The 27,552-nt window shown below is 36.5% G+C and overlaps 1 protein-coding gene across 3 annotated transcripts in view; it reads left to right on the top strand.

The window, feature by feature from the left end:
* Nucleotides 1-27,552, top strand: part of SLC4A4 (solute carrier family 4 (sodium bicarbonate cotransporter), member 4) — a 291,594-nt gene that overhangs the window by 249,357 nt on the left and 14,685 nt on the right. For all 3 annotated transcript variants that reach the window (XM_004681227.2, XM_004681226.2, XM_012724181.1), the window contains 4 exons: nt 7,049-7,162; nt 10,288-10,449; nt 19,574-19,752; nt 20,852-20,924. In XM_004681227.2, the coding sequence (XP_004681284.1) occupies nt 7,049-7,162; nt 10,288-10,449; nt 19,574-19,752; nt 20,852-20,924 (528 nt within the window). The remainder of the gene's footprint in view (nt 1-7,048; nt 7,163-10,287; nt 10,450-19,573; nt 19,753-20,851; nt 20,925-27,552) is intronic.

The following is a 27,552-nucleotide window of genomic DNA, read 5'->3' as shown; positions in this document are numbered from 1 at the left end:
CATTCACTTAATTTCTTCTTTGCTTTGGTAGTTTAAATATTTAAGCTGTTTGCTTCTTACTAGATTGGAATAGTTTGTCACTAATTCTGCAGAGAATGGAAATATTTTCTGTTCTTCATTTTATAATTAAAAATAGCACACAAAAAATAAAAGGGCTCAAAACCTGTTTAGTCTAATAGAAAGGAGAACTGTCATTGAGGTTTGGTTTCCTTTTCCTCATTCAGGAGTAGCGGCAGGAATTAGCACATGTTATATAGCATATTGTGTAACATTGAAAGAAAACCCAAATTTTTAAAATGGCAAGCTCTTTCTCTATGGAATATCTTAATATGTATTTCTCTTAGAAATTGATAGTTTATTTTGCTAGCATACTGACGTTTGAGCTGGAGAGACTTAGTGTGGGTTGGATGGACATCATGAGTTCAGGTATTTGTCTAAGCAAGGTTTGACGTCTCTGGATCCACAGAATGGGGTATGGATAGGTTTTCTCACGAAAATTTTGGCACTTCTACTTCTAAGCAAGTCAGAAGTAGCAAGTCAGGAATTAGAAAATAGGGGTTTCTAATTTGACTTCTTTACTTTTATATTGTCTTTCATAAAAGAGGTTTACTTAGAAATCTTTCAAAGAGATTGACTTTGATGAAAATGGGAGTTAAAATAAACAGACTGAAAAGAAATTCATTTTCTGTTTCTTTTTTCTAAATATGTTTGGAATATGAAAAGGGCCCAAAGGGAACAAACAGTTCTTATTTTCTTAGAGTTAGACTTAAATCTCCTGGACTATGGTCCTAGAGTGTACCTAGTAGGCTGTACACATTCAGTGCTTGAAACCTTTAGGTACTTTCTGGTTCTACTATCCATTTTGCCTAAATCAGGTTCAAGTTTAATTTTAGTACAAAGCAAGTCTTGAGTAGCCTATTAAAATAACACTCCTCTTGCACTCTCTAATTAGAGGATTTAGAGTTGAATGCAAAAGTGGTCTGGAAAAAATTAAATTTCCTAACTATGAAGTTTAAACTGGATCTAATGTCATGGAAGTGAATGACTTAACAATAAACACTCTTCAGGAGTGATTTTTGCTGTAACTAAACTGCATCATACAATTTTAGGGGAAGGAAAAGGAAATAGAAGTGAGAATTTTAGACAGAACCTATCACCCTAACTGTGATTTTTTTTTAAGGATTTATTTATTTATTTATTCATACAGAACTGGGGTGCAGGCCAGAGATGCTGAGGGTGAGAGGATTCACCAGAGACAGAGCCGGGAGCAGAACAGGCAGATGGATGAAGTACACTGCTGAGGGGAGCAGCGGGCGGGTCAGGAGAGGTCTGCCATGCCATGTGGTCACCTCTGGGGCAGGCGGGAATCGAACTCATGCAGAAGTGGCTTTTAACTTCTTAGTGTGGTGCTTTAACCCGCTGCGCCACCAGGGAGGGCCCCTAACTGTGATTTTTAATGAAGTTAACTAATATTGCTAATAGAGCTGCTTTCCTGCCCCCAAATTTTCAGAAATCAAATTCTGATGTTTTTAAGTACTTTTTATACATATAGTATAAGAGTGTTACACTTGACAAGAATACCATTGCCTGAAGAATATTCCAAATTTATGTATATCCTCTCTACCTTTCCATTTATTTATAATAGTTATCAGTTTCCCGTGTTCTGTATCAAATTGCCACAGACCTGGTGGCTTAAAAACATCTTTAACATGTGGAATCTGATGTTTGTCTCCTTGGGCTAAATCAAGGTGCTGTCAAGGTTGCGATTCTCCTGATGTCTCTGGGGGAAAAGTGTTTCTTTGCCTTCTCATACCTTTGGAAGCAACCTGCTCTGTTCTTTTGTTTGTGTTCTCTCCTTTTCATCTTCAAAGCCAACAATGGCCTGTTGAACCTTTCTCACCTTACATGACTCTCTTGCTTCCTTCCTCCATTTTATAAGGATCCTTGTGACTATATTGGCCTATTTGAAAAAGCCCAGAGCATTTCCCCAATGATTAGCAACCTTGATTTTACTGCAAACTTAACTTCCTGGTCATGTAATATTCTTTATTTTATAGGTTCTAGAAATTAGGACATGGACATCTTTAAAGGGATAGTAGTCTACCCAGCATATTAACTGAGCTAAATTTTAACATGATTAACCTAGATAAAACATTGATAGAAGAGGTGGCTGTCATGTGTAGAAGCAGGAAGATGAGATAGGAAGTGAATGCAGGAAACTGGTATCAAGTGTCTTAGACTAGGCTGGTAATTGCTGTGGAAATGGTGAGAAGTATCAAGACACGGAATATGTTTGGAAGGTTGTTCACTGACCTTTTAGGTATGGGAAGTGAGAGAAGAGGAGTCACATGGATGGCTGCAAGTTTACCTAAGTTATTGATAAAAATATTTTGCCATTGATTGAGAAAGAGAAAGAAACCGAAAGAGCAGTTAGAGAGTCAGTGGTGGGGTGGCCTGGGCCAGCACAGAGTTAAAATATTTAGTTTTTGACATGTTAAGTTTTATATTTCTGTAAGAAACCCAGTGGAGGTGTCAGGCATGTGACTGACACCTTATATGTGATTCTGGAATTTAGAGGAGTAACACCTATTTTGGAAATGTAGTTTTTGTATTCTTCAGTATGTAAATGTAATTTTTAATCCATTAGTCTTAATGAAATCACTTATGAAGAGTGTATAGGTAGAAAAGACATCGAAGGTTCAACTTTGGTACACTTCAACCTCAAGATTGGAGGAATTGAGAGAAATCACCAAAGACAAAAAGGAATAATTGGTGAAATAGGTTGAAAACAAAGTCTAATACATCAGATTTCCAAAATGTCCTCTGAATCTCAAAGTATATCTAAATCAGAATATGATAACTGGTGTATTCCCAGACAGTTGTTTTGAAAAACAGAGCAATCACACTGGCTGACTGGACTGTTACCATAACATACCCTGCTATCAGGATTGAGTCTGTATTTGTTGGTAGCTTTGTTTTTAAAAACTATCCATATAATATGTGTTATAAAGTTCAGTTGGATACTTGAGAAAATCTTTTAATGCCATTTAAAAAGTGATGTACTTGTGTAGATCAGTATGAAATAGTAGAGTTTGTAAGGATGCAAAAAATTCCATTGCTTCATTGATCTACAGATGTTAGAATTTTAGGAGATTTGGCAATTTTGTATTCTTTTGAATATCTGCAGTGGTAACAAATGATTACCTTTCTGAGTATGGATTTAATTTTTAAAGACATTCATAGTCTCTAAATGTGGTACAGTGAAAATTGATAGTTCTAGAAGGTAATTTGGCAATATATATATCAAAAACCTTAACTTTTTACATGTGCACGATAACTATTATAAATAAACATGTTTTAAATATGGATTCTACTGACAGGGATTTATTCTAGTAATCCTTAGATGTATGCAAGGAATGTTTGTGGTATTATAATAAAATTTCAAACAATAGTGAATTTAAAAACAGATTTGGAATAACTATTAATGCTTATTACATCTAATGAGGTAGAAAAAGTAGAGTGCAAAATATTAAACAGCATGTGTAAAACTCCACAGACACACACATATAAACATACATATATATATATATATATATATATATATATACACAAAAAAAAGTGGTTGAAAATGTTCGAATTTATTCCAAGGTAGTAGAATTGGGGACATTTTTCTTAATTTGTTTTTCTTTTAAATGCTTGTCAATATATTTTGAAGCAAGAAAAAAATTTCAAGAAGTTAGAGTTATAGATCGATTAGACATATGTCTGGTGATTAATGTGGGTAATCAAATGAGTTTTGCTCAGTAGTAAAAGTATTAAAGCAATTTTAAGATTATTTGAAACAATAGTAACTTCACTGAAGTAAGTGAATAGCTGCCCAGCAAGAGTAACTTGAAAAACAACAGTAATTTGGATTTGGCAGTTTTGGATTTTTTTTTTATAGTGACAGAGATTATACTTTAAATCGAACTGTTAAATTAAATTGAATTAACTTTTTTTGTCCATGTGCTCCCTCCTCACCTTGGTTTCACACCTACTTCTCCCCCGCTTCCCCCCAGATCCCTCAATTCTATAGTTACTTTTCCAGGGTTAGTTTTTAAGTTTGGCTCTATCCGTTCCTTTGATTAGTTTCTCTGCATTCTAATTATAAGGGATACCATCTGGTTTTGTCTTTCTCCTTCTGAGTTACTTCACTTATCAAATAGATTGAAATATAATTTATACAGCAAAGTACACAGATCTTAAGTATACCATTCAATTATATTAAAATTATATACTTTTGAATAACCATTACTTAAAAGTATGACTAGTATGTTTACATAAATATATTTATTTAGATATTGACATTCTCAAATAAATCCTTAAAGTAAATTATAGTGTTTTCTGGATGTTTTGCTGGTTCTCGGACTCATACGTCTTGATGTCACTGTTTCATGGTATATGGGGTCGAGTCAGCACCACTTGTGGGCCGACAACAGAGATATCCAATTTGCCATGTTGATTTTTCAGTGCTCACTTTATGGAAGGCAGAGAATACCTTCTCCTCACTAAAGGAACAGCAGTTCCCAGATGCCTAGTAGTTATTCCAACCAAGCAGTTAACTTCTAGTGGGGCCAGAGGTACAGGCTTTATGAAATTCCTATCAAAGAATGGAAAATTGGATTCATTTGTTACACTCTACTTTCCTTTTTATTGATGGGGAAGGATGAGAGAAGAAAAAATGTCTTTTAATATGACTGTTCCCCATTTTTGAACAACTTCTAGGATACTGCTTTGTCAACATGTTGAATTGACTGGGAAAGGATTAGAAGGGTGATAAATAAGAGATAACTTCCTTATGCCATGACCTCTGGTCTTACAGGAACATTGTAATATGTTCCTGAAACTACCTCATGTGACCATCTTCTGCCAGGCCATCCTGAAATGCCTTTGTCAACACTTGTACATAACTCAAAAAATGGGAGTTTCTTCCAGCATTGAGCCCCATGTGAAACCTTCTCTTTTTTCCAGACATTTCCAACCAAAATTAACTCTGAGTGGCAGTTCTGTATTATTCCTGGACTTTTATTTCTTATTTCTTAGAATTGAAGATTGCTTTCAGAGCCCTTCTGGCAGATTAGTTAGTTATTCCAGTGGTTTCTGTAGCAAAAGATGCCTTGTGGAGCTTGAAATAATAGTTACATATATTAGAGTTTATTATGTTCTAGGCACTATATTGAGCACTTTCATGGTTCAGTTTATATAATTATTATAACAAAACCCATTAAGAGGTTTTATTTTGGCTACATTTTGCAGATGAATTCATTGAAACTAAGAAAAGATAAGTATTTAGAGAGGACGTAATGGTGCCAGTTGTCTAACCAGAGTCAGATTACCTGATTATGGGAACATTGCTCTAATTCCTGTGTTTTCTCCCCATGTTGATCCTGCAGTTTCTTTGGACTTGAAATTGTTGTATGATGGGTGTTGTCTTTTCTTTGAAGTGTCTAGTAGCTGGCTTTCTGCTCCTGTGTGTACTTCTTAAGAATGGAGAACTCACTGAAGCTAACCCTTCTCTTAAGAGTAAAAGGGAATTCCCAGTTGAAAAAGGCCATTTTTTATCTTGCTGTCTGTCCCAAGACTTTTGACACCCTGTCATGGTCAAGAATTGAGCACTACCATAGCCTTCAACATACCTACATTGCCAAGTGATTTTAACTTTTTATTTCCATTTCTAGTGCTTATATAACTATAGTAGCCCTAGTACTCTTTAGAAACCCCTGTGTCTGGGAACAATGCAGCCACTCAGCCCCATCACTGGTCTCTCTTCCATCAGCTAGCAGTGTCAGACACCAGATGCTCACCCTGAAATAACTGCTTCCTTGTGTATGATTTGGATGTGAACTTCATGAACACATGGATTGTTCTCTGTGGTGTCTACAGCACCAAATAAAGTACTAGGCCCTGAGTAAGTTCTTGTTAAATTATCAAATTTAGTACTGCCATGTGGTCATATCTTATGTGGAAACTCAGTGCTCTAGTAATGCTCTTAGGTATTGCCACTAGACACCTCAGAACTGTCAAATAACTAAACAGTTCCATGTCCTACTACTAACTCAGAACATTTTCAAGGCAAGGACCATGTTTTTTCCTATTTCCAACTCTCATTTGGCCCATTGCAGTAATTTACATATTTACAGAACCAGCGAATCTGTACTGAAGAATTTTGTTTTCTTGGATGATGGTTTCTGGGATCCATCATGTTGCTCAATGAAACAGTTGATAACTGAAAGTGATGCCACTTCATCTTCCCATTCTTGAAAGAGCATTTTTATTCTTCAGAGTCCTCTGCAGATGTCATTATAACTTGCTCAATGAGGAAGGTTTGGTGCTGCATCCCATAAAGTTCAGCCCCTGCCTTGACCAGTGGCCGGTACTTATAAAATCTGAGAATTGTCAGATAATGGTGACCACACTTAAGAAGTCGTAGAGAAGAGATCCTTCCATATAGAGATTTTATACATTAGGCAAGAGTGAAAAATGTTATCTTTGATAATTTAGTGAACTCATCACATTTCCATTTTTGGTCACTTGATGTTCTCTGAGGTCTTGAGACCTGGAACATGAAACCCTTCTCTGTTAGATCCTTAATGTTTTCAGGTTATTTATAGAATTTATCTTGCTCTTAATTACAAAACTACCTTCTAAATTATAAAAAGAATTCTACATCTTTGCACAAATGTTTACAATGTGCTTTCAGATTTTACTTTTACCCTTTGTGCTGTGGGTAGGATAAGCGTCAACACAGACTTCAGGAATCTAGCCTCTTGGCTATGTACATGTGTGCATGCACACGTGTGCACACACACACACGCACATGGGTGTGCTGTTTCTGTAGGATTAGATTATCTCTGGGGATAATCTCAGTAAATGATGTAAAAGTAATTTAAAAATCTCTGTAGTATGATGCATTCTGCAATTTTGTGATGAAGTTATAATTGTTAGCAAATTCTTCATCCAGTTCAAATGCAGTCAAGCATGGTAAATCTTTGTTTTTGTTTTTTTGCAGGCAAGAAAACTGATCAGTGACTTTGCCATCATTTTGTCCATTCTCATCTTTTGTGTAATAGATGCCTTGGTAGGTGTGGATACTCCAAAACTAATTGTGCCAAGTGAGTTCAAGGTAAGTGAGCTTTCTTCCATCCTTTGGACATTCCTGTTGCTTTTGGCCCTTTCTTTTGTTCTTGTTTATCATCAGTCTCTGAGTAAGTTTTGTACACTTATCTATTTATTTAAAAAACAATCCCTTGCTAGGCTCATGTATATGTAGATATAGATGTAGACATAAGTATTGTCAGAGACTGTTTCTGATCACAGGTTGTTGGGGGGCAGTACAGGCAGGGTCTCAAGATGGTAGCTGCATCAGCAAGCAGTGAAAGACAGGGGAATCAGTGTTGGGTGCAAGTCTTCTGCTCTGGTTTCACCAGAGGTTTATTTTATACATTTCAAGCAAGCAGTGGGATGACATTAGCATATGAATTGGGCTGACATCAAGATCACTTTTTTTCTAAGGATAGTCTGGGGTCCTATTGACCTTTAGTTGAGATTATAATATTATTTTTAAAATCAATCTATCAAGGTTAAAACAGGTACATAGATTTACAAAATTTAAGACTAATATTGCTCTATTTACCACAGTGAAGATTAGCCAAAATAAAGTCCCTTAAACTTTATCTACTACTTAATGGTTTTCATTCTCATTGAGACATCCTAGGGGGTAAAGTAAAGTGAGGGCAGGAAGGGGAAATTTTCTTGTAAATAATCACAAAAGGAAGTAAAAATTTTTGAAGACTAATTAGAAAGCACAAGTGAATTTTATTGAAGAAGTCTAGACAGTAGAATACCTAATTAGCTCTGAATAGAAGACTTGGGTGAATTTCCTTATCTAAAGACTAGATAGTAGAAAGTTTGAGTTGTTCTTTAGAAACTGAATAGAAGGCTATGTGGGATAGTAGAGTGATGAGATTTGGGTTCTCATCCATCCGGGCAGTAAAAGAATATGTTCCAGTACTGCCTCAATATTGACTTTACTATAACAGCCAATTGCTTTTATTAATTAGCCAATTGTAAAACCACTTTTGACTTAAAAAAAAAAAAGTACAGTGCTTATTTGTCCGGGCCAGCAGCACCTTATGAAGCTAAGGCAATCCAGTTGAAAACTGATGGTTGCTTAAAATATTTTGATTATTACAAAAAAGGGAGGTCATAACATGAGCTAGCGTGGAAATTCTGATTTTTCAGAGCTTTTCCTTTTCTATCCAGAATATGTGTGTTGATAGAAATTGCATAGCTTGTGTCAAAATATAAACAAAGACTATATATATATATATATATATATATATATATATATTATTAAATTTAGATGCCTGACTAAGGTTAAATACACATTTCTCATTGTCATGATTTTTAGTGGAAATACCGTTAATAGCATCACACACTGATTTATATTTTTAGAGCCTTTTAAGGTATTTGAAATGTTTTCATACAAACTTCACCTGATTCATATAACTATAGAAGGCAGAATAGCTATCATTATCCTAATTATGAATTTAACATTAAAACTCATCAAAATAAGGTAAAATGTCAAAGATTACAAAAAGAACCCAATGTTCTTTTACTGCTACCAAACTACTTGCCATATCCATATTACAAACATGTATATTTGTTATTATATACATGTATGCTGTGTGCATTTTAATTATTACCTCGAAAGGGATGATCTTACATGTTATATAGGCCTGTTGGTATGAGCAGACCCAATATGTAAAATTTACATTTTGGTCATTCTTAAATATTGCTACTTAATTTTCTATTGTAAGTATTCCACTTATTTTCTGGAATAATTCTAACTCCATCACTGAGATCTTCACTTGATAAAAAAGAAATTTAACTGCAGATTCCACTTAATAACGTCTTAATAAGGAAGTCATCTCTGTTATAGCAAATAATATTTTTGGCATTTTCTCTGCTATCATGTATTCATTAGCAGAGGAAAGTTATCAGTCATCCAGCTACTAATTCACTTAATGCTATATTTATTGAATTTCACTCAAGGCCAGCCTTATAGTTTTTTGAAATATGTTGATGAGAAAGACAGATTTCTTTCCACTATGTACTTACAACCTGGTAAATGTAATTAAATGTGGATAAAGTCAATGATAAAGTTATGAGCAAACTGAGATGGATAAAAGATGGAAATTTCTTCATAAGAGGAGTAAATAGTAAACATGTGGAAAATATCATTGATAGAATTCTATTTTAGTTTATTTTCATTGTTTAAAGTTAGGAAAATGATAGAATTTTTTTTTTTCCTGTACTGAAGATGTATGACCTACTGACAGGATAGATGAAAAATTGAAAAAAAAAAAAAGACTATATTTTTCAACTTTCCATGATCTTAATCAGTTATTCAAGGTCATTTTTCATTTGTAAAATAGGAAGGACCAGAGTGTTTAAGTAAGTTCATCTGTAACAATAAAATATTTATGACTTTTTATATATTATGATCTGAAACTGTTAAAATTTGGCAGTAGTAGAAATAACCTCAGTATAATTGCTAAAACCCATGAACAAAGTACATGGTAATTTTGTGATAGTTCACCTGACTCTTGACTGAACATTATGTTTGGGTTGTACTATAGCTGCCCCTTAGACTTAAATCTCTGTCTTCCATCTTGAGTCCTGTTTTGAGATCATTCTAAATGATCTCAAAATGGCATTCACTTCTTTTCCATCAGCCTGTATTTTTAGTCTCCTTTTAAAATGTTGCCTTAAAAATAACCTCCTTTAAGAAAGACAAATACCAGATGGTTTCACTCATTTGTGGAACATGGAGAAACCAAACAGTCAGACAAAACTATACCAAAACATACCCTAGAAATCTGATTATCAAATTGAGAGGAAATTGGAGAGCTGAGAGGAGAACAGGCCTCAGTGGACTATGGTGAAGTACTGGGGTCCCTTCTCCCTATGGAGAAGTAGTGGGTGTGACATGTTTACTCACATCTGAACAGGTGTGAACTTTTTTCTCAGAATCAGACCTACAGTGTTAGTGTTACCTCAATTTTTTTTTAGAAAACCTTCCTTTAGGAAATTTTGATGAATAATCTTTGTCCAACCTATAGGTAAAACTGCTTCTATTGTTTTATATGTTGGTTCTGTGAAGAGCAAAGTGTCTCTCTCCCTCTAGATTTTTTACCATGTAGTTTGTATGAACATCTTTGAAAAATACTCTGTCTCTGTTTCAAGCCAACAAGTCCCAACCGAGGCTGGTTTGTCCCACCGTTTGGAGGAAACCCCTGGTGGGTGTACCTGGCAGCTGCTATCCCTGCTTTGCTGGTCACCATTTTGATCTTCATGGACCAGCAAATCACAGCTGTGATTGTAAACAGGAAAGAACATAAACTCAAGGTAAGTGTTCATAATCCTAATTATCATTGCCTTCACCTTTCTTTGCAGGTCTTGCAAGTGCTAATTGGGTCAGTTTGGGGGGAGTTATAGTATAGCTAGAGTTCTTGGAGACTTGGCAATCAGCAGTCACCTTGTGCTAACAAACTTCCTCAATATAATACTTTAAGAAGACCTCATTTAAATCTGGAAAGTTGTTTCAAATCATACTTCCTTAACCATGCAAGAGAGCAAAACTGTTTACCTCTCAACCTGCCTCTGACTTTAATGTAGTAATTGTCCTTAGTGAAGACAGCTGGTAATGGCTTAGTTAATCTATACTGGGCATCTACTGTCAAATCAACTCAGATTTATTTTTAAATCTTTATTCAGATAGTCATTAAGTTCTTATATCATTAAACTAGTAACTATACAGTATAGAGAAAAATATTTTATTCTGGATGCTGAGTAATAGCTGGATCCTTAGATGGCCCTTTTCTTGCTAAAACTCTTCAGTGACCTCCTAGTTTGCTTTTCGTTCAACCTGTTATGTAAATTGCCTATAAAGTTGATTCTACATTGGTATTTTTTCCTAGAATGATTTTTCACTCCAGGGAACACTTAACAATATCTGGAGACGTGTTTGATTGTTACAGCTTCAGGGGGAGGGTATCACAGCATCTAGTGGGTAGAGGCCAGAGACAGCTAAACAGCACGGCCACCACTAAGAACTATTCAAAAGCTCAAGGGTTGATTCTGAGGACCTTTGTTTTATGTGATCTGGACCCACTGTTTGAGTTCTTCTTGAATCATTAATTCCCCTCCATTCCAGTCACACAAACCTGCTCCCTGTCCCTTCACCCACCAAACCCCTTATCACCCTGGGCTTTTGCATTTGCCGACATTCAACACCTGTTCTAAGTCTTCTGTTAGATTAAATAATAAATATGATAGAACATCTACCCTTAAATGATTTATAGATTAGTAGCTAAAGCCAGATGTGAAAACAAATAATTTATTGTATATGTAACATATAAGACACAAAGACTAGGTCAGTTCCTAGTCTTTGAGGTGGAGCTAGTGGTAAAGAAGTAAAAGCCACACCAAATTTTTTCATGGTAAAATCATAGCTAGGAGCATTTTTTTTTTACTTTGAGCATTTTTTTTTATATTCAACATCTAACTTCCAAGTGTTCTGTACATAGCAAAGAGTCAATAAATGTTCAAAGTTTGTATGTCCTACAAAGTTTGAAAGAGTTCTTATTTTTTTTTTAAAGATTTATTTATTTGTGCATACAGAACTGGGGTACAGGCCAGAGGCTCAGGGGCGGTGAGAGGCTTCACCAGAGACAGAGTGGGGAGCAGAACAAGCAGATGGACGAAGTACACTGCTGAGGGGAGCAGCGGGCAGGTCAGGAGAGGTCTGCTGCGCCATGTGGTCACCTCCAGGGCAGGCGGGAATCGAACTCATGCGGAAGTGGCTTTAGCTTCTCAGTGCTGTGCTTTAACCCGCTGCGCCACCAGGGAGGGCCAAGAGTTCTTATTTTTATGAATATAAACCAAGTGAATATTCTTACATTCACTTTATTTTAGCTACAAAGATAAGAAATAAAACTTTTATTTCTTTTGATATTATACAGCTTTGTTAAAACAGAAACATACCATTTAGGAATAAGTACAGACAAACCTTAGGGGAGAAAAAGTTGAACTTAACAGTCTGAAGTTTACATATGCTACATAGTTGATAACAGAGGGCTCAGGAGAATATATACACATGTACTCAATGGCAAATAAACATTCTTGGTAGGAACTTCCCATAATCCAGACAACAAAGTGGTTTATGAGGACACTGAGAACTATGATGGAGTTCCTCCCTCTCTGGGGTTTACAATTGGAGGAGTAGATTCAGACTTGTACACAAATTGAAATGCACTCTATGCAGACATTCAAAGAGGTTTGCAAAAGACAGCCAAAAGTACAAGGGGTGAAGTGTGTATGTCTGGATGAACCTATATATACTCTATAATGATGACATCTGCAGAGGATTTTGAGGAATCAAAATAGTCTTTCAAAAAGGGGAGATGCATTGGCATCATTTTCGGTTATCACCCATATCATAGTACAACAACTCTGAGAACCATGCCATCCAAGAAAACAACATTTTTCAGTATGTATTTATTGGTTCTGTGAATATGGAAATTACTATAATGGGCCAAATGAGAGTTGGAAAAAGAAGAAAAACATGGTCCTTGCCTTGCTCAGAAAAGAAGATAAAATATACAAAATAACAACTGTGTAAGACATCATGTGACCAGTGCCTCATAGTAATAAAAGTATAGTAAAAGCAAAACCAAAAACAATAGAAATTACATTATGAGGAAAAGACTACACTGAAAAGTATTTACATTCGCAGGATCTTAAAGGATGAGGAGGATTTTATTAAGTGTTACTCATTGAAGAAGCAGAGATAAGAATAGAATAACTAACAAGAAACTTTCAGATTTGAGGAAAAGTGAACAGTTCATTTGATCAGAGCATTGGCTAATCTGTGGAGAGAACCATTTTAAAATTTCAATTAGCTCACATCACAAAGAACCTTAAATTCCAGCTTGTAAGTCAAATGGACATTCTTAAAGGGGCAAAGATTTAAGGGACCAAGGTATAAAGGTTTAGAAATAGAACTGACATGTAAGAACAGCACTTTAAAGAAATTACTGCCTTTTAAATGAATCAAGGTATACTATCTATTAACTCATGGTTATAGTATTAGAATAGTCTAGACCGAAATGAAAGGACTAGATCTAAGGTTATGATAACAAGAATAAGAAAGAAAAAGAAAAGCAGGGTAAGGTGTAGGGATTTTGGAGTTACCCAAGAAAACATACTCAAACTAAGGATTTTATTGTAGAAGATATCAGATAAATGAGTTGCTACAACCACCCAGTATTTATTTCTAGATACCTATCCCAACCATTTCATTCTCCCACGCCCTATTTATAACACTCTTAAAATCACTTTCCTTGCGAGAAGTATGCGTGATATGCAGGCTGAAGCTCAGCCTCTCCTAGCTTCTGCTGATGACTCAGGGATGACCTTGGAAGAGCTATGACCTTGCTGAACTTGGTTTGCTTTTGAGTGCTCTGCAGGAATAATGTGGAACGTAACTAACTAAAATAAAGGCCAAAAAAAAAGCCAAGTGTCTTGGCATTGCAACATCAATACAGAGCTGTTCAGCAGAGTGGAAAGGTGGATCCCGTCCCAAACAGAGCAACCAGCCAGTCAGAGCCACTTGGCATGGAGCCAAAGCAAATGCCACCCCAAAACATGCTTTCAATATCACAATTCCTCCATCGTTCCACCATTTCAGGTTCTTTTTTGAATCAATTTCATAGCAGTTGGAGCTCTTTTTAACTTTAGACCGTATCTCTAATTTTCACATTCCACAGCCTCCTTTCCTAAAACAAATGTGAGCAAAATAGATTCCAGAGTGAAACGCCTTTGATTCACGATGATATGTCCACTGGTATCATTCATTCTGTTATCAAAAGATTGTCACTTTGTAACTTTTATCATCCCAAGAAATGATTTCAAATAGGCAGTTCCAAAAGTGATGAAAGCTTACTTGTTCTATACTTAGTGCCTATCTTAAGCGGTAAATGCTAACATGTCTTGATTTTTCCAGTATTTTCTACTGAGAATAAAATTTTGAAATTATATTTTATGCCATTTTTAATAATCATTTCTACATTAGAAATTCAGACTTTTATTCATAAGGAAACTTAAAGAGCAAAGAAGGCATTGACTTTCAATGACATATAGCAAATCTGGTCAACTACATATCAAAGCTAAGAATATTTTCTCAGTTTTTTTTTTCAGAGTAAAATATGTTAGTCAACATCTATTTCCAGTCTTTTAAACAAAATCAACACTGAAGTCCCATTCTAGTGTAGAATATCTAAACATGCTCATATGTGGATTGTAAAAAAACAAAACAAAGGAGCAGATAAAACTAAACCAAACAGGAACCTCTGGTGGTGCAGTGGGTTAAAGCACAGCACTAAGAAGCTAAAGCCACTTCAGCATGAGATCGATCCCCAGCTCCGAAGGTGATCCAAATGGCTTGGCAGACCTCTCCTGACCCACCCGCTGCTCCCCTCAGCAGTGTACTTCATCAGCCGACCTGTTTTGCTCTCCACTCTGTCTCTGGTGAATCTTCTCACCACACCTTTACCTCTGTCCTGCTCCCCAGTTCTGTATGCATAAATAAATAAATCTTTAAAAATAAATAAACCAAGCAAACACTAGAAACTCAATTGTTTAATTGAGTTTACTAGATGGGAGGGTGGAAGTGGGGGTCAAAGGAGTGAAAGATGTCCAGTGGATTGTGGTGATAGTGAATCTTTTGGTGGTAGATATGATGTGGTAACATATGTCTAACAGATACTGCCTATACCCCTAAGTAATAGACAGCATTTTAAGCCAATGTTACCTCAACAATAAATAACAAGCAAGAAAATAAAATGCTCAAACAAAATACAGGAAATATAAGCCATGGTTTATCTGTCAGAAAGTGAAAGGAAATAACCAGAGGCAAAAAAGAATGCCAACGAAAATGAGTAAGGCTACAGGGTCCATGTGTCCAGAAGCCCAGACCTGCCCTAAGAAACTATGTTGATCCTTATGGGTTTAAGACCTGGATTAAAATGACCATCTGAACTTTAGGGACAGAAGACTGAGCTCAGGGCTACGGGGGAAAGGTAAAGATGGCAGATTCCATCCAACATACAACTATGGTAATCTAACACAGCGTTGTCAACTTCTAAAAAAATTTGTCAACTTTTTAAAAAGCCTACAGAGAAAGACAGTAGCAATGCATGTCTTTCTTGGTCTAGCCAAGCAAAAAGAAAATCTCCAAAGATATTCCTGACTATAAACCTGAAATAAGGTTCGCAGCTGGAATTCATATTACCTCTGTGGTCTGGAGTTATTACTTCACATAATAAGTGGAGTGTAAAGTAATCTTGGCTTTCTATGAATTATTTTTTCCACTCCACCCTCAAAATCTATATACCTACTTATATATAGATATATGAACCAAAAGTATACTTCATCAAGGGTTCAGACCCAGTGGCCAAATTAAAGGAATTGTAAAGTGCAAAAGAATTTGCTAAATGTCGCATAAAAAAGCAGTCACCAAGAACTAGACTATGGCAAAGCCTTTGTACTAATGTGGCAGACTTTATTTTCCAAAATTGGCTGGAAAATATCTCCTACCCCACATATTTCTCTGCAGTGTAAACTTGCCATTCCCCCACCAGACAGTAGCATCTTTCTTGACCCCTCGAGGGGAGACTAACCTTGTGACTAGTTTAGCCAGTGAATTTGGCAAAATAAAGACATTTTGCATTGTTGGTTACAGCTGTAACCATGAAATGACTTAGCAGTTTCTACTTTTTAATTCTTGGAAGTCAGTTGTTATGTGACAGTGGCTAATAACTCAAGATTGTCATTCTGTGAGAAGCCTAAGTCACAGAGAAAGATCCTGGAGGATGAGATGCTGTTGTGTGTGTGTGTGTGTGTGTGTGTGTGGTGTGGGGGGCATGGGGGTGAGGAGGAGGGGTGGGGAAGTCAAGAATTTAGATACTGGATATGTGATGTGTTTGACATAAGTGAAGGACCCTTTGTGAATAACCATCTCAGTCAGGGCTTCAGAGCAAATCATCCCAGCCATAGGAGAGACCTCAAACAAGAAATATCCATCCAAGCCTGATTAATACAAACACAAAAGATAAGAACTTGTTGTTTTAAGTCACTAAGTTTCAGGTGCTTTTTATCTGTCAAAAGAGAAAAACTGACAGCCTGGTTGCCCTCAACAAATAAATTACAAGAAAAACAGCAGATTGGTTGGGGAAATCTACGAGCCAGAATTTTTTTAAAAGAATAATATATTAAGATAATAACATCTCAGCTTTTTTTGGACCCTGACTGAAATACATTTTATTTTTTAAGCTTACTATATTTGTGGCACACTTGTAAATTTAAACATTGAGGGGAAAGACTTTTTGACAGAAGTGATGTCAAGATGCACATCGTTAATTATGTGATAGTCCCAGACCTTTTACTTATTTTGGTGGTTTTACCTAGTTACCTTTGTATTCTCCTTTCTAAAATCTTCATTCTACCCACTTTGGTATCACATATGACACCTTTTGCTAGCCTCCAAGATATCGAAATCACACTTGTTTTAATTGAAAAGGGCAAGAAAGCTGAGCAATGGCTAAGGGTGGCATGAATGACTTTTTCTGCAAAAGCTATTCTTTGTGACCCATTAGGGCCTGTGTACATCCTTAGGTTATTTCAGTTTCCTTGGCAGCAAAATTTGAGGCTTCTGCCTTCTTAGTTACCTCTAATTTGGTCTTGAGTGATTTCATCTAAATAGGGTTTAAATTACAGGATATTTGTAGGTGTTTTTCCTCTCCACTTTTATCTTTCTCCATACCCCACACTCCCCTCCTCCATTCACATTTCTACCAATTAGTGAAATGAATTTTTTTTGTATGACTAAGAATTTATATTTATTATTTAGGAGAACATTAACATGACTAGTTGCCACTCATTTTTCAGTAAACTTTGAGAATTGACTACACATTATGTTCTCTGCCAAGTTATTCAAGATACAAAGAAAAATGGGCATAGCCCATTTTCTCATATTATTAATTATTAAGACCGATAAATACACATGCAATTTCAAAGCAGTGTAATGAGAGCTGTGATAGAGCAGAGGATAAAGTAATAGACCAGGGAATATAAAGCAGGAGATACACCCTAACTGGACTTACCTGTCTCAGACAAACTGAGGCAAGACAAACTACTACCAGAAAGGCTGAAGACTGATTTAAATCTTAAGGACAAATAAGACCGAACCAAAGGAAGAATGAAGAAGCATAGAGAGGATTCCATGTGGAGGATGCCATACGGTCAAAGACACAAAAGGAGTTAGTGTATAAAATATATTTGAAGATACAGTTGAATGTTTCTGTGACATCGGATCCAAGCAGAGAGGTGAAAGATGATGCTACTGATGTGAAAAGAGGCTCAGCCATGAATGGCCTACAGTTAAGTTGTAAGGTGCACCCCCAGGTGGAGGTGAGCTAGAATCCAATCACTTCTTGCCATCTTCAAAGCAGTGAGCCACTCTGATTTGAACCATCACAGTCTCTTGTATGGCTTATGACAGCAAGATCTGAACTGTTCTTCCTACCCTTGACCATCTTTAGTATATTCCTAAAACAGTAGCCATAGAGTTTAGTACAGAAGCAAATCAAGGCACTCATACATTTAAGTCTTCCAGTTTGACTCAGCATACGAACCTATGTTCTTAAGGTTCTCCTTAGTATGTGTTACTCTGTAAGATACTGCCTAGTTTACTCATTTATGTTAATCACTGTGGTCTCCGGTAAATGGAACCTCCAGAAGTATCTATTTTATTCACAAATATGTCTTCAAAACCAAGCTAATAGTAAACTGATCATTGGTATTTGTGGAAAGGATGAATGATGAGGATAAAGTTATGTCTTGCTGTTCACTTTCTTAGTCATTATTGCACACGTTTATTTCAGTTTCTCCCCACCTTTAATTCCTTTCTTCTACCTCACCACACTCCCAGTTTTTACCCTTATGCCTTCAAAGCCACTTACACTGAATGGCCTGGTTTTATGTCTTTATCTTAACCTCCTTTTCTCCCAGGGAGAGAGCCAACTCTGTACTTAGTAAATACATACTTTCTTCTCTGTTAGCCACTCTTGCTTGTGAGGAGTTGAGAACATGGCTCTCCCCCTGTGTGCAAGCCAGGGACAAGATTTTGGCATTTCAGTGTAAAGAGAGTAGTGTTCTGACTAACTATAACAGGATCTGAACCATAACAACACGACAGGCCTAGTGTAAATCACATTCTCATTTGTCAAAACCAGTTCTCCATTTCCTCAAGTTGGTCATACGCTGGCTCTGGGTGGTGCTGCCCCCATGCTGTGAAAATGGACGGCTCTGTTTTCCCAGTCTCCATAGGGGGATCATGCATTGATTTTTTTCACAAGTAAAGCAGAGAAATATAACCATAGGATAACACTATGGACACATTGAACACTATTTACTTGGTGAATGAAAGAACTAGACCCTTTGTTACAAAGTCTGCTCTGCTAGTCAGTAAATCTTATTGTGGTAATGATAAATTGTTAAGCAATTATTTTCACATACTAGGAAAGTGAGGATGATCTACATACTTTGTCAAGGTTGCTCTTGGACATTTAGTTTATGTATGCTGATACCATCATGAAGAGAACACAGTATCTGCTTTTGCGGTGTTCACTGCACTTATATCAATGATAGCAAACAGTACCATTCCAGATGACCCTGAATAATGCAGGGGTTAGGAACACTGAGCCCCCAAGCAGTGGAAAATCTGCATACAACTTTTGACTTCCCCCAAATTACTTGTAATTTGACTGGAAACCTCACAGGTAACAATCCATTAACACATATTTTGTATGTTACATGCATTATGTACTATATTTTTACAATAAAGAAAGCTAGAGAAAATGTTAATAATATCTTAAGAAAGAGAAAGCTCATTTAATGTTTGCTGAAAACAATTCACATAGCAATGGACCCACACAGGTGAAGGCCCATGGTTTTAGGCCAACTGTAGTGTTAATCACATTTACCCAGCTCCTACTGTCAAAACTACTTATGTGTTGGTTCCTACATGATGCTTGGCCACAGTCCCTTTTCATGATGCTTGTATGGCCATAATACCTTTTCAAGCTAGATATATTATCTTCATTACTCTGATCACAAAATTGGATACCAGTAATAAGCTGTGACTTAAATCTGACAACTATTTGAATCTAGAGGAGGTATCATGTAGATGATTTGTGTTTAAGAGCAAGGGATGGGGGGGGTGGTGAATAAAAGAATGATAAAGTCCCCTCGCATACCTTCTAGTTAATATCTTTAACTAAAGGAAACTTACCTGCTTTCTACCAAGCAGGGTAAATTGAATTCTTCTGATAATCTTAATTCTCATCTGGAAATAACATTAGTTGGCAAATAAGAGTGTTTCACCACTTTGTTTTGTTGCCTTTCTCTACAGAAGGGAGCTGGGTACCATCTGGATCTCTTCTGGGTGGCCATCCTCATGGTGATTTGCTCCTTCATGGCTCTTCCATGGTATGTGGCTGCGACTGTCATCTCCATTGCTCATATTGACAGTTTGAAGATGGAGACAGAGACTTCTGCACCTGGAGAACAACCAAAATTTCTTGGAGTGAGGTATGTTAAATGGGAGGGAAATAGCTCAACTAAACACAGCAGACACACACTTTTGTGTCAGTGGCAGGTGTTGAGGAGAAAGGGCCTATGGTGATTAACTTATTCCGATAGTTGATTTTCTAGACAGATTAAATTTTTACCAGAAAGTGAGTCTTCTGTAAGTTTTTTTAGTTTACTTTTTATGATATGTTAATTTCCTTTGATTAATGAAGGGTGCAACATAAAACTGCAAATAAGCCATTTGTTTTTTTAACATAGAGATTGCTAGGATACTGTGGTATTCTATCACAGTCATATCTAAAGGCCAAACACTTTAGTCTTTAAGCTTTATTGAGAATCCCTAAACTCTTGAATCTATCTTAAGATTTTTAAGATTCTGTGAAGGGGAATGAATTCTTACTTTCCAGTTCATTTTCTGTCCCCATTAGCTTTGAGAAAGTGTGACCTCTAGCTGTTAAATTTCAGTAACCATGAAAGGCATTAGATATTCTTTATTCTCTAAGTACTTTTTTTTGTAGTAATCCCTGTTCCTGAGTGCTTGGGTGAGAAGCTCACACTGCAGACCCATCATTTCCCATGTTGTAACAGTGGATGATTCTTGAGGGTTGAATGGGAATCATATTTGTTAAAAGTGCTTTTGTTGTTAAAGATTTGGAAATTAGAATGATGAGATTTATTGCACTGATGAAATTTCCTTGAGCTGTTCACTAATTAGAATGTGGAACAATGTAATATCTGTCTCCTGTGAAAGAAGGTGTAATTATACAGCAGAACAAGTTATTTAAAAAATAAGGACTTTAAAGAGTCCTGTAATTGACAGACCAAGCGCAAGTGATTTTTCTCTTTTGATTCTAAAAGAAGCAAAAAATTTAGCTGAATCACTTTGAACTTTATGAATTCAAGTTGCACTGCAATCATTTTAAGGGAATTTTACAATTATGTTGGTCTTTTTTTATCCTTAGGGCATTAACTACGTATGATGTTAATAGTTTTTTTATCTTAGTAAAAAAATTAGTTTTTTCTTTTTTGATGGTAAAAAGACACATGTGTGATTAATGGAAACAAGTGGTAAGGTGATAATATTTTGGTTTGGTTTTAGGGAACAACGAATCACTGGAACCCTTGTGTTTATTCTGACTGGTCTGTCCGTTTTTATGGCTCCCATCTTGAAGGTAAACATGTGAAATACACTTCCTTCTTAGAACACTGATAGGAAATTGGATATGTGAAGAATAGAATCGCTTATAAAGTACCTGAAGATTCTCATCAATTCTGTAACACAGTGAAGCTGGACAGATAGAATGAGGACTTTAAAGAATTTTATCTGGATTTTTCTTCTCATTCTTCACCTCCATTATTTTTGTTAACGCAGTTATATGGTTGAAACTTGAAAGGATCCATATTCATATTTTCTGACCTATGAAATAACAGATTCATAAAATTCAGTCTGCCTAAGTCATCTCTCCTCCTACCACATTTTGTACTTGTCTCCCTTCACCCCTGCTCTCCACCTCCTTCCTTCCCATCTCTTCCTATTTACTTGTTCCTAGATCTTGCCACCCTGTCCCTTACCACATCAGACTTTGAAATAACATGAGCAATTCGGGATAATCACTTTATAATTTTTCCCTGTTCTTAATTATGTTTCCATTTTCTTTCAATTAGAAAACATAATATCAGAAAGGCGGAGTAATGTAGATTTACTTATTGATTTATAATTTAAAAACTTTAGAATGAACTTTGAAGAAGAAAAATGATATGGCAGATTGCATAGAAAGTTAGGAATTAGTAGATAGGTTTGATTGATCAGGTTTAATATCTGGATTGATCCAATTTCCAGGTACATAATGTAAGACTTAAGGTAAATTGTAGATACCCAGCTGGTGTCACATAATTACTTGGGGTGGGGGAAATTTACCTAGGTAGGTAAATATAAACTAATATCTGTGAGAGCTTATTTAGAAGTAGAAATAGGATTTAAAATATTAATATATGCCTGTTATGAAGCTTCCAATTTTTTCTATTATACAAATAATACAGGCCAATTATTGATACTTTTTTTTTTAAGATTTATTTATTTGTGCATACAGAACTGGGGTACAGGCAGAGATGCAGGGACAGTGAGGGGATTCACTCCCCGAGTGGGGAGCAGAACAGGCAGGTCCACGAAGTACACTGCTGAGGGGAGCAGCTGGCGGGTCAGGAGAGGTCTGCCTCCAGGGCAGGCGAGGATCGAACTCATGCGGAAGTGGCTTTAGCTTCTTAGTGCTGTGCTTTAACCTGCTGTGCCACCAAGGAGAGCCTGAGAGAGTAGATTTTAAATGCTATCACCAAAAAATAAATAAATAAAAAATAACTCTGTGCAGTGAAGGATGTTAATTATTGAAGTGAGAATTTCACAATATCTATAAAATATTAAATCAAATTTTAAACCTAGAACTAATAATGCTTTATTTCAATTATATATGAATAAAAAAATTAGTATAGATAGTGAAAAGCAAAGCCCTCTGTTTCTCTCATGTTAGCACATTTACATCTTAGTTGTCAGTTCTATGAACTTAAGGAGAGTGAAACAGTGATTTCTTACCTTATTATAAGTCTGATTTCACTTTTAGAGTATTTAGATTGATGCAGATGTTAGATATACAGACAAAAACACTTGGAAAACAGAGCTTTACATATTCACCTTTTTTCTTGGTTTCCACAATGTCAATTAACAGAAAGAGAAAGAAACCACCTTCTCATAACTTTTATTACAATACATTATTATAATTATTCCATTTATTAGCTATTTTTATTAATCTCTCACTGTACCTAGTGTATAAATTAAATTATCATTAAGTATGTATGTGTAGGGAAAAATAAGTTATATATATATTTCTGTACAACCTGCAGTTTTAGGTTCCCACTGGGGACCTTGGAACATATCCCCATGGGTAAGAAGAAACTACTCATAGGCAGTGGGACCTGTCTGGAGTGATCAGTGTTTAGAGAGGTCTTTTAGGTAGTGATGACCCATGTTGTGGGAAATTCTGCGTCTGGGTCTCCAGGAAGTGGGCTTACCAGACATAACTGCAGAATTTCTTTTATGGGGTGTGTTCTGCCCCAAGTAAGGGATAACTAGGCAGAAGTATTTCCATCAACTCAAATTTGCTCAAAACCATCACCCATTTTTTTAAATTTTATTTCATCTCTTTTCATTAGTACAGTATAAATCCTAATTCAAAAAAAGTCAAATGTATTTAAGTGTTTTTGTAGTTCTAGCAAGTTGGCTTAAAACTTGGAGATTCTGTCAGCTGAATAATCATATATGATTCCAAAGGGGCACAAAGAACATACATCATCTACACTGCTATTTTTAGCCAGCGATACAACACTTATTTCAGCAAAGCTTCTTCCTACCTGCTCATACTACTCCCAAATATGTCTGCAGGGGAGTAAAAGCTAAAAGTTCTTTTGTTCTTTATTTTACAAAAATTCTTTAGACCCCTAATATATAAAGCACTTAGTGTCAACAGAAATAAATTAGAATGCATAGAAAACACAGAGATACAGTGATCACTGGGCATGAGCATGGGTTGCCTCTGCCTTTCATTAAGTAATCCTTGCTTCAGCTCACCTTTACATAGCAGCTAAGTCCCCTTCGTTCAACTACTGACAGGATGTGGCTGTGCCCAGGGTCCCTCAGAGGGCTCTTTTAGTTTAGTTCATTAACAGGTGCCATGTTTGGGCTAAACTGCAATCTCATGTTTCTGAGCCTGGGAGCAGGCAGTAGCCAAGTCCAGGCAATTTAGTCCCTAAGACACAAGTTCAAATCTTGACTCTATCATTTAAAACTTTGTGACCTGATTAGTTATTCATATTTTTTTTTATCTGTGAAATGAATACAATTAGTATTCTTTGTAGTTGTTACTGGAGAACTAAGTTTTAGAAATTTGTCAGGGCTTCCCTGGTGGCCTAAGGCTTTTAAGTCTCAGCCCTGTCACAACTATAGCCTGAGTTTGCTCCCAGCCAGGAACCAACAAACATATGGTACAGCAGACTCGCTGCTCCCCTCAGCAGTGTACTTCGTCAGTCTTCCTGTTCTGCTCCCCACTCTGTCTCTGGTGAATTCTCTCACCCCTTGCATCTCGGCCTATACCACAGTTTTTCTTTGCAAAAATAAAATAGAAAAAAAAAAGTGCTCAGAGACCTTAAGTCAAATGCTAAGCTCAATAAATGAGAACTATTATTACAATCATATCATCATCATTCATCCTCGTCATCACTACCCATTCACTTTGTCTCCTGTTACTGAACAGAGTGTGTAGCAAAGTTTGCAAATACAATTTAAATACTCTTTGGCATAGTTTAAAACATTAAACAAGTCTGAAGAGTGATTTTGGGCCACTTCGCATTTTAAAGATAAACTAACTCATGCAAGAGAGCAGAAGTAGTAGTGAACTTTTCTTGATCTCTGTTTCTTTGGTCTTGCCAGAAGAAAAGGAAAAGCAAACTCCAGGATCTGCCTTTCATCTTTCTGCCGTTCTTTACCATTCCTTAGTCTCCTAATAGAGAACTTTAGTTTCACAGGCAGTATTTCCACTGCAGAAGCACAGATCTAAACAGTTGACTAGACCAGGAAGCCCATTATTTCTACGTGCTGAAGTCAGTAAGGAGATTTGAAGCATGTACGACTGTTATTAGCCAAGGCCAACGGGTATCTTTCGGAACTTAAAGCCAGTATACTAAAATTCCTTACATTATCCCATGTAAAAAGACAGATTTAGCAGAGATCTAAACATGTTCAAAGTCTGTTTGCACTAGTAGGCATGGAGAAGAACTAAAGTGGGAGAAGATTTCTGCTTAATATGGGAAAAAACTAGGATCACCAGAGGTCACTACATTTTTGAGTGATGTAGGCAGAAGGGAGGAAATATGTTAAGCTAGTTCTTAAAAAAGAAGTTTTTCTCTTCACACAATTCTTTTGATGTTCTTTCCAAAGGCAATTCTTATGTAAAACCATTTTCTAAGTTGTCACCTGTTTTTTTTAAAATATACAGAGTGACTGGGTGGAGGGGAAGAGGTTTTTTCTTCCATGGGTAACCTTGACATCATTTTCTGAGTGGTTAATTAACGATGTGTTTTACTCAGTCTTACCTTTGGCTTCAGTTAAACTTACCATCAACATTTGCCTCTTCCTATTGATATATTGATGTTGCGAATGCACTCGTTAGGATTCTGTGTGGGAAGCACATAACTTACAAACTCCAGTAGTAACAGGAACACACAATCTAATGGTAGCAAGTGTGACTGAGCCCTAAAGTAGGGAACAGCCTTCGTCCCTCAAGTAAGAAATCACAATAACCAATGTTAGATTTTTGTTTTTAAATCTGTGTTTCCCATGATACAGTGGAAACATTTTAACAATTTTCCACATTTGGGGCAAGACCTTGCCTAATGAAAGAGTTTGTTCAACCACCCTTTTCACTGATTCTTACAGTACTCTGGGTTGATCCCAAATTACCAGATGGAAATAGTCAAAATTCTGGACACGAAAGCCTGATCTCAGGCTTCAGTTAACTGAAAATAAGCTACACCTGGGCTCAAAGAATTCATTCACTATCACTTCCCATGAGATTATCTTCACTAGCTTCTCTGAGCCAATTTCCAGTTCTCTTGTGTAAAGGGAAAAAATGGCATTTTCACCAACTCCTCACCATTAAGTTCTTCAGTCACTAAGGACCAGATCAAAAGTTAGCAGCTTCCTTATTGACCAAATTGTTAAGACTTAAGGGCACTAGTGAGTTATTTTAATAGCATGTTCTTGACAGTTGGGGCAGTTGCAAGATCAATGTAATACTTGTAAATAAAACCAAGAGTTTGAGTGTGACCTGTAGTCATCCCCCTTGCTATACCCCCACTATAGTAGGGCAAAGAGAGCTTTGCTTTGCAGCTGCAGCCTTCTCAGCTCACTCATCAGATGATAATTATGACAACAGTGTCACATTTTCTCTTGAGTGTCTGTTAGGATCCAAGTGCTGAGATAGACATTTTATGGTACACATATAAGAACTGGGGAACAGGCCAGAGGTGCGGGAGAGGAGAGGACTCACCAGAGACTGAGTGGGGAACAGAACAGGCTGATGGACTGAAATACACTGCTGAGGGGAGCAGTGGGTGAGACAGGAGAGGTCTGCTTCACCATGTAGGTTAGCTTAGCTCCCTGGCCAGGGATCAAACTCATGCTACAGTGGCTATGTATAGCTTCATGGTGCTGCACTTTAACCCTTTGTGCCACCAGGAGGGCCCTGTTTTCTCTAGTCTTGCTAAACAAAAATATCTATCTACTTTTAGTGTGTGTATCACTGTTAGTTTTCCTTAAAATGATACCTCATCTTTTAAAAACATACTCTTCCTTCCCTTGGGAAATTTCTATTGTGATGAATGAGTCTATTGTGATGAGTTTTTAAGGACTGACCTTCTGATGTGACTCATGAACCAAATCCAATAAAAAATATCTTCTGACCCAGTAATTCTGTTAAATTTTGCCAGGATTTTCATACTGGAAGATTTTTATTGAGACACTGCACTGTTATAAAGAAAATGGTTAATTTCATAAGACATCTGTAATACTTTGAAGTTGACCAGAATCAAATTAATAGTCTCTCCTCTATGTATTAGTTCCTTTTCACCAAAGAATAACTTTTTAAAGTCTTATATCTAAAGCTAGTTTCCTTCTCATGCCTATTCTAATTGTATGTGAGGGCGGGTGGTAAATTTGGTGATATGTATCAATATTAGTTCACAGAGAATAAACTTCTAAACCATAGTTTTCCTTCACACTGACATTAAAACTATGTAAGAGTGGCCCTCCCTGGTGACACAGCACTATGAAGCTATCCGCAGCCACTGTAGCACTAGTTCAATCCCTGGCCAGGGCAGTGACCAACATGGCGTGGCAGACCTCTCCTGACCCACCCGCTGCTCCCCTCAGCAGTGTATTTCAGTCCATCTGCCTAATCTGCTTCCCACTCTGTCTCTTATGAATCCTCTCACCCCCAACACCTCTGTATGTATAAATAAATATATCTTAAAAAAAAAAAAACTAGAGAAAATATTTAGCAAATCTTAGATGAGAGATGAGGATAGGCCTCAGATCACTTCTGAGATCATTTTTTTTTCCCCATGTCCTTTAGAAAAAGACCTTACTCACATTAAAAAGTTAACTAATGTAGAACTTCTAACTAGTTTCCCATTAACTCTCTTCTCCCTTTGCACCTGTCTTTTCTCCCAAGAATTTAGAAATAAAATAAGAAATCACCATATTTTAAGGAAAGAAAGTGCCCCCATCTGCAGAAGATATTTTAGAAATAATGCTAAGCAAAATAAGTCAGGAGGACAAAGACAACTATCAGATGGTTTCATTTATATGTGGAGTACAGAGAAAATCCAACCAATAACAAATCTAGAAATCTGTCTGTAGAAGTAAACCCACTGAACAAAGAGAGGGTGCAGGCACAGTGTGAAGGGAGCCTGAATGGACTGTGGTGGAGAACTATGGGTTCCTTGGTGGGGGATGGGGGTAGTAACGGACCTCTGAGGAGGGTTGATTCGTGTCTATGAATCATACAGTGTTAAAGCCAGTGCTTCCTCAATAAAATTAAAAGATATATTTATTAAGAAATGAGTCAAAGCTATAAAATGGCTCCTATTTTACTTTCAGTTTTGATTTTTGGTAACTGTGAACAGAGAAATAAGACTGGATAGAAACACACAGGTGCTGAAAGAAATACCAGTGTGTTTCGGCACTGTAGGGCT

The sequence above is a fragment of the Condylura cristata genome, unplaced genomic scaffold (assembly GCF_000260355.1).
Source record: "Condylura cristata isolate star-nosed mole 26May11 unplaced genomic scaffold, ConCri1.0 scaffold00012, whole genome shotgun sequence".
In the NCBI taxonomy this organism is placed as follows: Eukaryota; Metazoa; Chordata; class Mammalia; order Eulipotyphla; family Talpidae; genus Condylura; species Condylura cristata.
This window is presented reverse-complemented; position numbering and strand designations above follow the sequence as displayed.